The sequence below is a fragment of the Cherax quadricarinatus genome, chromosome 35 (assembly GCF_038502225.1).
Source record: "Cherax quadricarinatus isolate ZL_2023a chromosome 35, ASM3850222v1, whole genome shotgun sequence".
NCBI classification, from domain to species: Eukaryota; Metazoa; Arthropoda; class Malacostraca; order Decapoda; family Parastacidae; genus Cherax; species Cherax quadricarinatus.
Window position 1 is genome coordinate 1,542,129 of NC_091326.1, and position 13,604 is coordinate 1,555,732.

A 13,604-nucleotide genomic window follows, 5' to 3' on the forward strand; every position below is an offset into this window, starting at 1 on the left:
GTTTGTTTAGTTGATGTACTGTATTTTCTATATGTGTATTACTCTGCATTGATTTTCTTGCTTTTCCCCATTGTGTTTTCACTTAGCATATTTACCCTTTTGTATGCAGCCTGGTACTATATTTGCAAGGGAATCAAGCATGTCTACCACATGATTCCTGACAATTCAGACATTAGGTTATTAAAAAATCAGTTTGTTTCTTAATTTTGTAATTGATTTAATATAATGTAGTCATATGAATTGTAGTCATTTTTTTTATCTTAATAAGGTGTTAACTTACTTCCTCCCTTGCTCTTTCCTTTTCTTATGCATTTTCCAATTCTGTACCTTTGATATACCTTTACCAGCACAGCACTGTATTTGTGAGGAAGCACTTCTCAGTATCTTTTATGTATTTAATTTTTTTTTGTAATTTTAAATTGTAGCCTCTTGTTCTGTTACTGATTCTCCCTTGACTCCTGCCCCCCAAAATTCTTATTTCTGATAGTCTTTTATACACTTTAATGTGTTATTTGGCACAGTACTAGTGCCAGTGTAATAATGGGTTTCTTGTTTTTACCTTAAAAAGAACTACTTTTGAATACTGTATAGTCAGCTTCTATTTTGCTTCAAATACCTTTTGTCTTTCCTTCTCTAGGAGCAGTTGATGGAAACCATGGCGGCAGTGGCTTCAGTGGACGCTCCCATGTATTATACTGGTCTGATGCCCTCAGTGAGATAGCCTTTGTTGTGCCTGCACCAACACTTGGTAATCAATCCTCTGGCACCCAACCACCAAGCACAAGTAATGTTAATATGGGTAAGTTCACAGGATTTGCCTATTTTGCTTTCAGTTTAAGATCAATCTCTCATTTGCTCATATGATGATTGAATTATTTTATACTACTACACCATCCAACTCACCAAGGAGTGTGTCTGAAAGTTGACAGGATCAACTTAGTGCTTGTTACTTTTCCTTCAGGTGGTGGTTATTCTTTTTGGATAATTATTCTGGTAATGATAATACAGATTCTCAAAATAACCATTACTAAATGCAGCTTTTATAAGGTTAGAAAAAAATTTTTTTTCCTCTAACAGTCTAACTCATATTTTCATCTTCAGCTTCACACAGATTTGTGATGTTCATGTACAAATTAACATAAATTCATTGGAACTAGCAGTGCATCACAATCCATTTGAATTTTGATGTCTGCACACTTCTGGCAAGAATGAATGGTAATGGTGAATGCTTTTTTTTTGTCACCTGAGGTCCTGTAGGGACCTCAGGAAACTTTCAGGAGATTCTTTTGACAATAATTTAATGTTTTTTTTTTTTAAATTGACTGGTTATTATAACTTGGTATGGTAGTATTTATTTGTGTTGAGTGTTTGGTCAAAGTACTCTACTAATGTCACAACTACTACCCTACTTTGGTGGGAGAGATGGCCAGTGTGATAAAAAACATATAAAATTAAAAACTGTGTGTTGTAGAAATGGTTCTGAAAAATCTTATGATGGGGAATTAGAATGCCATATAAAACATTTTGGAAGTCAGTGCTGTTATTGAGAAGCTGTTAGGTGCAGTAAAGTTGTTCTATGAAAGAAGTAAAAAATTTTTTAAAGCAAATAGAAAATTGAGTTGAATTTTTTAGTAGATGTTGGAGTAAGACACTCCTCTCTCATGAGTCCAGTTAACAGGAGTGAATCTTGAATGGGATGGAATCTCATTATTCCTGCTCAAAACACTTGTTTCTCATAATATCATTAATGATTTAAAATGAAAACGAAGCGATAGAAAAAACTGAGTTAACACAATGTGTAATAGCAGATTGCATGCTGTATTAACTTACTATTTTGTATACTTTATTTCTAAGGTAGTTGGAAGGTGATCCCCAAAGTTCATTTACAGTTCTGTAATTGTTATTGCAGTTGGATTTGTTCTTGAGCCATGTGATCGTGTTAGTGGTGGTGGCGGGTCTGGTAGTGAACGCTCAGATTCTCTTCCTCCTTATGATACTGATGTAGATGCTGGATCATCAATTTCCTCACATACTTCCCAGGTGTGTTCTACGCAAATACTCTGTACTATTTGTTAATTATTCTGTTTAGATTATTGTAGGTTATACAGTAAATATTTGTAAAAGTAAATAATCCAGTTTTATAGCTATGGAAATCATGTAACTGATATTAATTTTAAAGTAAGAGATATAGAACTAAAGTGCTCATCTACTAATTGCACTCATTTTTCAGATGTCATATGGTCATGGAAGTGACAACAAACACCGGAAATTTGGTCGGCAAACAAGTGCCATGTCTTGTAGTGACCACAAAGTGTACATAGTGTGGATGGAGAGTTTTGATGATTGTTACACATTCCCAGCAAGTAAGCTTACTTACATGCTTTGTTTACATTTGTGGATGACCAGTGGTGTACCTACATTTTTGGAGCCCTGAAGGTTGGGGGGGGGACCCTTTGCAACCCCTTCAGCTTTAGGGCCCCTAATCCCAGAGGGATTAGGGGCCCAAAAGCTGAAGCTTTATTAGTTTCATATTAGGGAGTAGTAGGTAAATTTGGGGTGCCAGGGGTAAATGTAAATGGGGAGCCTTTAATTGAGCTATGTGTAGAAAGAGATTTGGTAATAAGTAATACATATTTTATGAAAAAGAGGATAAATAAATATACAAGGTATGATGTAGCATGTAATGAAAGTAATTTGTTAGATTATGTATTGGTGGATAAAAGGTTGGTGGGTAGGCTCCAGGATGTACATGTTTATAGAGGGGCAACTGATATATCGGATCATTATTTAGTTGTAGCTACAGTTAGAGTAAGAGGTAGATGGGAAAAGAGGAAGGTGGCAACAACAAGTAAGAGGGAGGTGAAAGTGTATAAACTAAGGAAGGAGGAAGTTCGGGGGAGATATAAGTGACTCTTGGCAGAAAGGTAGGCTAGTGCAAAGATGAGTAGTGGGGGGGTTGAAGAGGGTTGGAATAGTTTTAAAAATGCAGTATTAGAATGTGGGGGCAGAAGTTTGTGGTTATAGGAGGGTGGGGGCAGGTGGAAAGAGGAGTGATTGATGGAATGATGAAGTAAAGGGTGTGATAAAAGAGAAAAAGTTAGCTTATGAGAGATTTTTACAAAGCAGAAGTGTTATAAGAAGAGCAGAGTATATGGAGAGTAAAAGAAAGGTGAAGAGAGTGGTGAGAGAGTGCAAAAGGAGAGCAGATGATAGAGTGGGAGAGGCACTGTCAAGAAATTTTAATGAAAATAAGAAAAAATTTTGGAGTGAGTTAAACAAGTTAAGAAAGCCTAGGGAAAGTATGGATTTGTCAGTTAAAAACAGAGTAGGGGAGTTAGTAGATGGGGAGAGGGAGGTATTAGGTAGATGGCGAGAATATTTTGAGGAACTTTTAAATGTTGAGGAAGAAAGGGAGACGGTAATTTCATGCACTGGTCAGGGAGGTATACCATCTTTTAGGAGTGAAGAAGAGCAGAATGTAAGTGTGGGGGAGGTACGCGAGGCATTACGTAGAATGAAAGGGGGTAAAGCAGCTGGAACTGATGGGATCATGACAGAAATGTTAAAAGCAGGGGGGATATAGTGTTGGAGTGGTTTTTTTTTTTTTTTTTCTTCAACAAGTTGGCCGTCTCCCACCGAGGCAGGGTGACCCAAAAAAGAAAGAAAATCCCCAAAAAGAAAATGCTTTAATCATCATTCAACACTTTCACCACACTCACACATAATCACTGTTTTTGCAGAGGTGCTCAGAATACAACAGTTTAGAAGCATATACGTGTAAAGATACACAACATATCCCTCCAAACTGCCAATATCCCAAACCCCTCCTTTAAAGTGCAGGCATTGTACTTCCCATTTCCAGGACTCAAGTCCGACTATATGAAAATAACCGGTTTCCCTGAATCCCTTCACTAAATATTACCCTGCTCACACTCCAACAGATCGTCAGGTCCCAAGTACCATTCGTCTCCATTCACTCCTATCTAACACGCTCACGCACGCTTGCTGGAAATCCAAGCCCCTTGCCCACAAAACCTCCTTTACCCCCTCTCTCCAACCCTTTCGAGGACGACCCCTACCTCGCCTTCCTTCCCCTATAGATTTATATGCTTTCCATGTCATTCTACTTTGATCCATTCTCTCTAAATGACCAAACCACCTCAACAACCCCTCTTCTGCCCTCTGACTAATACTTTTATTAACTCCACACCTTTTCCTAATTTCCACACTCCGAATTTTCTGCATAATATTTACACCACACATTGCCCTTAGACAGGACATAATAATAATACCTTCCATTCTACACCATCCCTCATTAATAAATAGCTTCAAGAGTGTGGCTTTGTGCGTTGCAATGTAAAGTACAGTGGTACCTTGAGTTACGAACTTAATTCATTCCAGAAGGCTGTTCGAATGCCATTACCAAACGAGTTTGTTCCCATAAGGAATAATGTAAATTAGATTAGTCGGCTTCAGACCCCCAAAAATACATTTAAAAAAACACTTACAAAAATACACTTGAACATTGAAATGGTATAAAATACCAACAGGTTGTTAGGTAAGACACATATGCAACAGTTAGGTATCTCTATTTCTATTTTCTGTATTCGACTGAAGAAGCCTACTGTGTAGGCGAAACATTTTGAAATAGAGATACCTAACTGTTGCATGTGTGTCTTACCTAACAACCTGTTGGTATTTTATACCATTTCAATGTTCACTCTGTCAGACACTGCAACACAAGGGTATCTTGGTACAGACCTGAAATCAACTTTGTAAACTTATACTAGTGAGAATGGCTGGATTTGAGAGGAACCTGACCTTCCAACGACAATATTCTTACCTCTACTAGTGGCCTACATCTCACCTCCTTGCAGTATATAGGCTCCATCCTGTCACTTCAACTCCATATTGTTTAAGACTATGGAACAATACTCTTCTCCAGACTGAGGGACTGACGACCTCAAAACTTCAAGGGTGATGGACTGATTACATCGTCTTCAAGTATCTTCTGCTTCTATCAACTTTTCTGTACTCGACTGAAGAAGCCTACTGTGTAGGCGAAACGTTTCGAAATAGAGATACCTAACTGTTGCATATGTGTCTTACCTAACAAAAATACACTTACATAATTGTTCGAGTTGGGAGCTGTTCGAAACTCAAAGTACCACTGTACCTGTAAATGTCTTTTCCTAGTGTAAGACAGTGATAATTTATTGTGCAGCAGGGCAAAAAGTGATGGATGATAGTTTTTCTTGCTGCACCAAATACATGATGCAGACATATCCAGATGATGAATAATTTTAAGCTTTATTATAGTATTTAATAGATGTTTGAACTAATTTATGTCTTTTGATAGGTGATATTTTTAATGCAATGACACTTGCTAGACATTTTATACATAACCAAGGATGGGAACCTTTAGGAAGGAATCTTTGAAGGCTCAAGTTTATTGACAAGACAATCATTATAAGCCATAAATATCAAGGTTTTTTAGAGCTATATTTTGTTTGTTAATTTTCTGCAGTTATTTTTTTAAAACATAAGCCTTGCCTTTCAGATGAACTGCTATGCGAGACTGTAACAGGCTTAGAATCCAGCTCGTGGAAGGACAAAGAAGCTAATGTATATATTATCTTCATACATCCCCTCACTAATGGACTTTTCAGAATAAAACTTCAGGGACAGAATGCAAAGTGGGTATTTATTCTATATGATGGATGATTGAAGGTTATCAGAATTTGTATTTGTCATTACTTTTTAGATATTCCTCTTGTGATCAGTAGCTTGGTATTTTGCAGTTGATTTCATGTTGTCTATCAGGTTTCTCTTAAATGAGAAATTGCAAAATTTTATGCAAGGAAATGAAAGTTGTGTAAGAAGCTTAACCCTTTGACTGTCGCGGCCGTATATATACGTCTTATGAGGTACCGTGTTTGACGTATATATACTCATAAATTCTAGCGGCTTCAAATCAAGCAGGAGAAAGCTGGTAGGCCCACATGTGAGAGAATGGGTCTGTGTGGTCAGTGTGCACCATATAAAAAAAATCCTGGAGCACGCAGTGCATAATGAGAAAAAAAAAACTCCGACCGTTTTTTTTTTTAATTAAAATGCCGACTTTGTGGTCTATTTTCGTATAGTATTTATGGTTGTATTCTCATTTTCTTGGTCTCATTTGATAGAATGGAAAACATATTATAGAAGTAGAGGTGATTTTGATTGATTTTACTATAAAAAGAACCTGGAAATGGAGCTCAAAGTAGGGAAAAATGTTTGATTTTTGCCAATGTTCAAAAGTAAACAAATGATGTCATTGTCCAATAAATGTCCAACTAGCCATTCTAATATGTAGTCATGAATGGGTTGATGTAATTTATACAATTATTACAGTATTGCAGTAGTCTGCATAATAGTAAGTCTTCTATTTTTTGTTTGAATAAAAATTCAAAATAGAAAGCAAGAGTAATATCAGAGGGGCCTGGAGACATGACTGATGAACAAAGAAAATGTTATTTTAGAGCCAGGAATGTCTGCATTATTCATTCTGGACCTTATTTTGAAATTGTCATATTTTTTAATTTTCGTGAAATTGGCCAAATTGCAAATTTCTGACCACATTATTGGGTAGTTGAAATCAGTAAATGGGCAGTTTCTTGTACTCAGTCGATAGAAAAAATGGAGTTCTAAAGAAATAGCCATGAGTTTGGTCGACTGGAACAATGGAATTAGCCGAAAATAGGGCTCAAAGTGGGCGAAATCGCTGATTTGTAAATATCGCTTAGGTCGCTAACTTCGCGAGAGCATAATTCCGTCAGTTTTCATCAAATTTCGTTTTTTTGGTGTCATTACAATCGGGAAAAGATTCTCTATCATTTCATAAGAAAAAATAATTTTTTTTTTTTTTTAATTTTGCGACACCAGGAGACACCTCAGGATTGGGGGTTGTGACAGTCAAAGGGTTAAGTTATTATTCCTTAAATTCTTATTAAAATGTAATGTTGTAATAAATAGTATTTATTAAATAAACAGCTCTTTCTTCTTTCAACACACTGGCCGTATCCCACCGAGGTGGGGTGGCCCAAAAGGAAAAACGAAAGTTTCTCCTTTTACATTTAGTAATATATACAGGAGAAGGGGTTACTAGCCCCTTGCTCCTGGCATTTCAGTCGCCTCTTCCAACACGCATGGCTTATGGAGGAAGAATTCTGTTCTACTTCCCCATGGAGGTAAGAGGAGATAAACAAGAACAAGAACTAGAAAGAAAATAGAAGAAAACCCAGAGAGGTGTGTATATATATGCTTGTACATGTATGTGTAGTGTGACCTAAGTGTAAGTAGAAGTAGCAAGACGTACCTGAAATCTTGCATGTGTATGAGACAGAAAAAGACACCAGCAATCCTACCATCGTGTAAAACAATTACAGGCTTCCGTTTTACACTCACTTGGCAGGATGGTAGTACCTCCCTGGGCAGTTTCCCACCAAGGTAGGGTGACCCAAAAAGAAAGAAAACTACTTTCATCATCATTCAACACTTTCATTGCCACTCATACATAATCATTGTCTTTACAGAGGTGCTCATATACAACAGTTTAGAAGTCCTTCCAAACTGCCAATATCCCAAACCCCTCCTTTAACCCTTTGACTGTCGAAGGGCCCAATCCTGAAGTTGCTCCTGGTGTCGCAAAATATTCGAAAAAAAAAAAATTATTTTTTCTTATGAAATGATAGAGAATCTTTTCCCGATTGTAAAGACACCAAAAAAACGAAATTTGATGGAAAACTGACGGAATTACGCTCTCGCGAAGTTAGCGACTTCGGCGATATTTAAAAATCGGCAATTTCGCCCACTTTGAGCCCTATTTTCGGCTAATTCCATTATTCCAGTCAACCAAACTCATAACTATTTCTTCTATTTTTTCTATCGATTGAGCACAAGAAACTGCCCATTTACCGATTTCAACTACCCAATAACATGGTCAGAAATTTGCAATTTGGCCAATTTCACGAAAATTAAAAAATACGACAATTTCAAAATAAGGTCCAGAATGAACAATGCAGACATTCCTGGCTCTAAAATAAGATTTTCTTTGTTCATCAGTCATGTCTCCAGGTCCCTGTGATATTACTCTTGCTTTTTATTTTGAAATTTTATTCAAACAAAAAATAGAAGATTTACTGTTATGCAGACTACTGCAATACTGTAATAATTGTAAAAATTACATCAACCCATTCATGACTGCGTATTAGAATGGCTATTTGGACATTTATTGGAAAATGACATCATTTGTTTACTTTTGAACATCGGCAAAAATCAAACATTTCCTGTACTTTGTGCTCCATTTCCAGGTTCTTTTTATAGTAAAATTAATCAAAATCACCTCCATTTCTATAATATAGTTTCCATTCTATCAAATGAGACCATGAAAACGAGAATACAACCACAAATACTATACGAAAATAGACCACAAAGTCGGCATTTTAATTAAAAAAAACGGTCGGAGTTTTTTTTTTCTCATTATGCACTGCGTGCTCCAGGATTTTTTTTATGTGGTGCACACTGACCATACAGACCCATTCTCTCACATGTGGGCCTACTAGCTTTCTCCTGCCTGATTTGAAGCCGCTAGAATTTATGAGTATATATACGTCAAACACGGTACCTCACAAACGTATATATACGGCCGCGACAGTCAAAGGGTTAAAGTGCAGGCATTGTACTTCCCATTTCCAGGACTTGAGTCCGGCTAACCGGTTTCCCTGAATCCCTTCACAAAATATTACCCTGCTCACACTTCAACAGCTTGTCAGGTTCCAAAAACCATTTGTCTCCATTCACTCATATCTAGCACACTCGCACGTTTGCTGGAAGTCCAAGCCCCTCGCCCACAAAACCTCCTTTACCCCCTCCCTCCAACCAGCTCTATATACTGTAATTAATGTCAAACTTGAAGGAGGGGGAAAAAATGTAAGAAAGTAGGTGGAAGAGCACAGTAAGTATGTACTGTATTAAGAATTCTTACTTATAGTAAAATGAATATAAGTAAAAATCACCCTGCCTTGGTATGAGATAGCCAGTGTGTTAACAAATAAATAAAAGTAGTGAGAAAATTAATTATTGGAAATAGTATTAAAGTTTTAAAATTATTTAATATGCAATTAATAATTACTTACAGCCAAATTGTGGAGCAATTCTTCATGGTGGAGCATAGCTACTGTGTCCGTTTAGTCAAGTAATAGAAACTGAAAGGGTGGAAATGTTACAGTTGGGATGGTTATGTGAATTAACAAGAATTCTGACAGGACAGCTATTGAATGAACACTGATGAATGTATTTCCTTCTTTGGGTCACACTACTTTTGCAGGAAATGACCAATATAATTAAAAAAGAAAAAACTGAATGCTATACAATGTGACTTGTGTTTTCAGTTGTAAATATTGAAGTGTTTAGGCAGAGTGAGTTTGTTATACAGTATAAAGGTTTAACAGGATCAGAAAAAAATATTGCCAAAAGCTACTTGTGGAATTTTGCAAAAAAGTGCAGTTTATGAAAAATGTATACTAATAAAATTTCATTTATAAATAACAAAAAGGCACAATACCGTGACTGGAACGATACACAAATAACCCGCACATAAAAGACAGAAGCTTACGACGACGTTTCGGTCCGACTTGGACCATTGACAAAGTCACACTAACAGAGGAGGAGCAGGACGGCTATATATAGGCAGGAAGAGGTGGAGGTAGTAGTAGTGGTAGTAGTAGTAGTAGTAGTAGTAGTAGTACAAGAATTGTATATAATACCGACAGGATGAAATGACACATGCACAACACCCGGGCATCCCCACCGTAGACGTTTCGCCATCCAGCCAGCCACTGGATGGCGAAACGTCCACAACAAAGACAACCAGACGCCGCACAAGTGTCTAATTTCATCAGTAGATGTAGTAGAAGAAGAAGAGGTAGTAGTAGTGGTAGTGGTAGAAGTGGGAAATAAGGAAGACGAGCCAGTCAAATACAAAGGAAGGGGAGCACTGCAAGAGAGCTAGATGCCCACAGAGGGAGAGCAAGCTCACCGAGGTGCGTGAAAGGGAAAGTGGTGAAATAAAATAAAGAAGGAACAGAAACACGAGACAGGAGAGAGAAAGACAACCCTGAGGAGAAAAGGAGAGAGGAAAGGGGAAGAGGAAGGAGAAAAAGAAGAAGCTTCTGTCTTTTATGTGCGGGTTATTTGTGTATCATTTATAAACTTAGTAATTTTAGGAGTCATAAAAGACTTGCTGGTAAGATTTTATTAGCAACTGTTGGATCTAACAGTATTATATGGTACAATATTTTTTACACGGCACCTGCATTATTATTTGAAATTAAAAGTAAATTACATGTATAAATCTGTTGGGTAAGGAAGGCGGGGTAGGGGGGTAAAGGAGGTTTTGTGGGCAAGGGGCTTGGACTTCCAGCAAGTGTACATGAGCGTGTTAGATAAGAGTGAATGGAGATGAATGGTTTTTGGGACCTGACGAGCTGTAGGAGTGTGAGCAGGGTAATATTTTGTAAAAGGATTCAGGGAAACCGGTTAGCCGGACTGGAGTCCTGAAAATGGGAAGTACAATGCCTGCACTTTAAAGGAGGGGTTTAGGATATTGGCAGTTTGGAGGGATGTCTAAGCTGTCATATCTGGGTGCCTCTACAGAGATGATTATGTATGAGTGATGGTGAAAGTGTTGAATAATGATGAAAGTTTTTTCTTTCTTTTTGGGTCACCCTGCCCCTGTGGGAAACAGCCAATGTTAAAAAAAAAAAAAAAGTAAATTATGTACAAAATATGATATGTAATGAAATCTGTCTCATTTGCCTAGTTTTAGTTTAACATGTACTGTATCACACAGATTAAACATGGCTGGTCCACTAGTAGATGGTCAAGTGGTTAGCAGACGAGTTCTGGGCACACTCGTTAGACAGACTGCCCTCAATATGTGTAGACGTAGAAGACTAGAGAGCGACAGGTTTGTATGATGTATATGTCTATTGTTTAAAAATTTGCTGTGCTACATATTCCAGATCTTATCCAAAACCACTCCATCTAAATTACACCCATCATCCTCAAATATGCAATACTGCTGTCTGCCTGTACTTGTTAATTAATAGTGATTATTTGAGAATACAGTACCAAGTTTTTCTTTGCCTTTATACCCTAGTGCTCATTCCAACCCATTTTCAGATTTAAAAATATTAAAAAAAATTTCTTCCAACAGTTACCAACCTCCTCATGTTCGGCGCAAGTTACGTATTCAAGAAATGGTGCAGAAATATAGATACGAGATGAATGAGCCAGAGTTCTACACCCACTTATTTACCAGTCCTTTATGTTAATTACAACAATTTTGTTAATAATTTAGAATAGAATTTACAGTCTGAGTAGTTACAGCTTTGCAATTTGAGAAATAGTACTTAATTAAAATGGGTATATGTACTGTGTTAGAAATTTATATACAATACATAAGAACTCGCATTCTGATAAACTTTAACAGCAGTTAGTTTGACAAAAGGAAAAAATGTAAAAATCAAGAATATTTACAAATTGCTGTTAAAGTTGTAATACCAAAGAATACTTGTGATTTTTTTATATAATTAATGTTTGAATTTTAATTATTCTAAACTGTATTTGCCAGGGTTGTGAACATTTAATATAGTTTAATTTTTTCTTTAAAAGTGTGGCTTAATTTGATATTGGAATCTGTAATTAATTTATTTCTAATGGACTTGTGGTATTAATTTTAACCTAAGTTTTTCTAGTGTAATTAACATTGTTTTTCCTTGTTGATATTATTGATTTTTTTAAATTAGTGTCTTTGAAACTTATCTGGTAGGATGCATAAGTTTTTATATAAAAATATGTATGATATATAATGTATATGCTACAGTTTAATATTTAGCTATTAAGATTGGATGCACTGTAATATATGTATATATTTTCAACTATTAGGATACAAACTACATGTGTCAGTGGTTCGCTTTTTTTTATATATATCATCTTATATACCTTCAGGATTAATGCTCATGTTTGTTTTATTTTTCTATATTGGTGTGACTTCACAACCTGTCAACTGGAAGAGGAAATAAAAAATTTTTTTTAATCATCTTTGTGCCCAGATCCTGGACTTATTGTTCTGAGAAAATGGTCTCATTTTGGATGCTTCCCATATATTGTAATTTCAGTACATACCTTTATTATAATCAAAAAGAAGCACTAAGCGCATACCTTTATTATTATAATCAAAAAGAAGCGCTAAGCCACAAGGGCTATACAGCATACAGCTCTCTTCTTCTCAACAAGTCGGCCGTCTCCCACCGAGGCAGGGTGACCCAAAAAAAAAGAAAGAAAATCCCCAAAAAGAAAATACTTTCATCATCATTCAACACTTTCACCACACTCGCACATTATCACTGTTTTTGCAGAGGTGCTCAGAATACAACAGTCTAGAAGCACACACATGTAAAGATACACAACATATCCCTCCAAACTGCCAATATCATACCTTTAAATATTTGGAACCTCTGAACTTTGAACCCTTTAAGACCCTAGTGAGCTTGGCACTTCATTTTGATGATAATAATGAACCCTTTAAGTAGGGTGCCTTGATGCTGGTGAAGGACTCTTGATCAAAAAAATTGCCCTCACCTTGGATCAAGTTTGTTTTCTATACCTTCTGTTCTCTGTTTTATGAAGAAGCTCCAAACCTTTAGAGGTCATAGTGAATGAAGTATGGGAAGCATTCAGGTTCAATTATTATTATTATAATCAAGGGGGAAGCGCTAAACCCGGAGGATTATACAGCGCCTGGGGGGGGGGGATGTGGAAGGCATTCAGGCTTAATTCGGGGAACTGGAGCACAGATCCAATTCTCTAAATCAAGAGCCCCTCACCAACATCAAGGAACCTTCCTTGAGGGGGCAATTCAGGTTCAAGAAATTATTATTATTATTATAATCAAAAAGAAGCGCTAAGCCACAAGGACTATACAGCGTCAGGTTCAAGAAAAAGAAGGTAAAGTCCTATTCCTTGGATTAAGAGCCCCTCACTGTCTTCAAGGCACTTGCCTTGATGTGGTTCTACTCCTCATTGAATGATGACCAGAGATTTATTGTTTTTGCATTGATATATAAAAAAAAAAAAAATGAAGTTCAGCTTTAGTGTTTTGCTTGTGTGTGTAATATGCTGCTAAGTTTATATTGCCTTTCAACTGATTCACCTTTATGTAGCGAGTGAGATTCCAAGAACTATTGGGGGAGTGTGTCCCATGGACTGAGTCCAGCAAGTTTTAGTTCAAGGGTAATGGTAAAACAATTACAGGTCTCCCTCAACATTTGCGAGGGTTAGGGGATCAAGAGCCTCGCGAATGTTGAAAAATCGCGAAAGTTTGGTGCCCCAATATATTGTAGGGAAATATAATACAATACTGCTTCCTTAACTTGTTGAACCATGAACAATCATAAAATACGTGAAAATGTCGTAAATTGAACTAAATACATACATGTTATGCTTTAATAACATGTATGCTATTAAATACCACTGCCTCCACCACTTCCTCAACCACTGCG

At 36.7% G+C, this 13,604-nt stretch overlaps 1 protein-coding gene across 6 annotated transcripts in view; it reads left to right on the forward strand.

The window, feature by feature from the left end:
* LOC128695050 (ral GTPase-activating protein subunit beta) overlaps positions 1–12,139 on the forward strand; it is a 78,056-nt gene extending 65,917 nt beyond the window's left edge. For all 6 annotated transcript variants that reach the window (XM_070091291.1, XM_070091294.1, XM_070091296.1 and 3 more), the window contains 6 exons: positions 638–799; positions 1,910–2,040; positions 2,231–2,363; positions 5,561–5,696; positions 10,892–11,008; positions 11,258–12,139. In XM_070091291.1, coding sequence (XP_069947392.1) covers positions 638–799; positions 1,910–2,040; positions 2,231–2,363; positions 5,561–5,696; positions 10,892–11,008; positions 11,258–11,375 — 797 coding nt within the window. In that variant the 3' untranslated portion in view covers positions 11,376–12,139. The remainder of the gene's footprint in view (positions 1–637; positions 800–1,909; positions 2,041–2,230; positions 2,364–5,560; positions 5,697–10,891; positions 11,009–11,257) is intronic.
* The last annotated feature ends 1,465 nt before the right edge of the window (positions 12,140–13,604 follow it).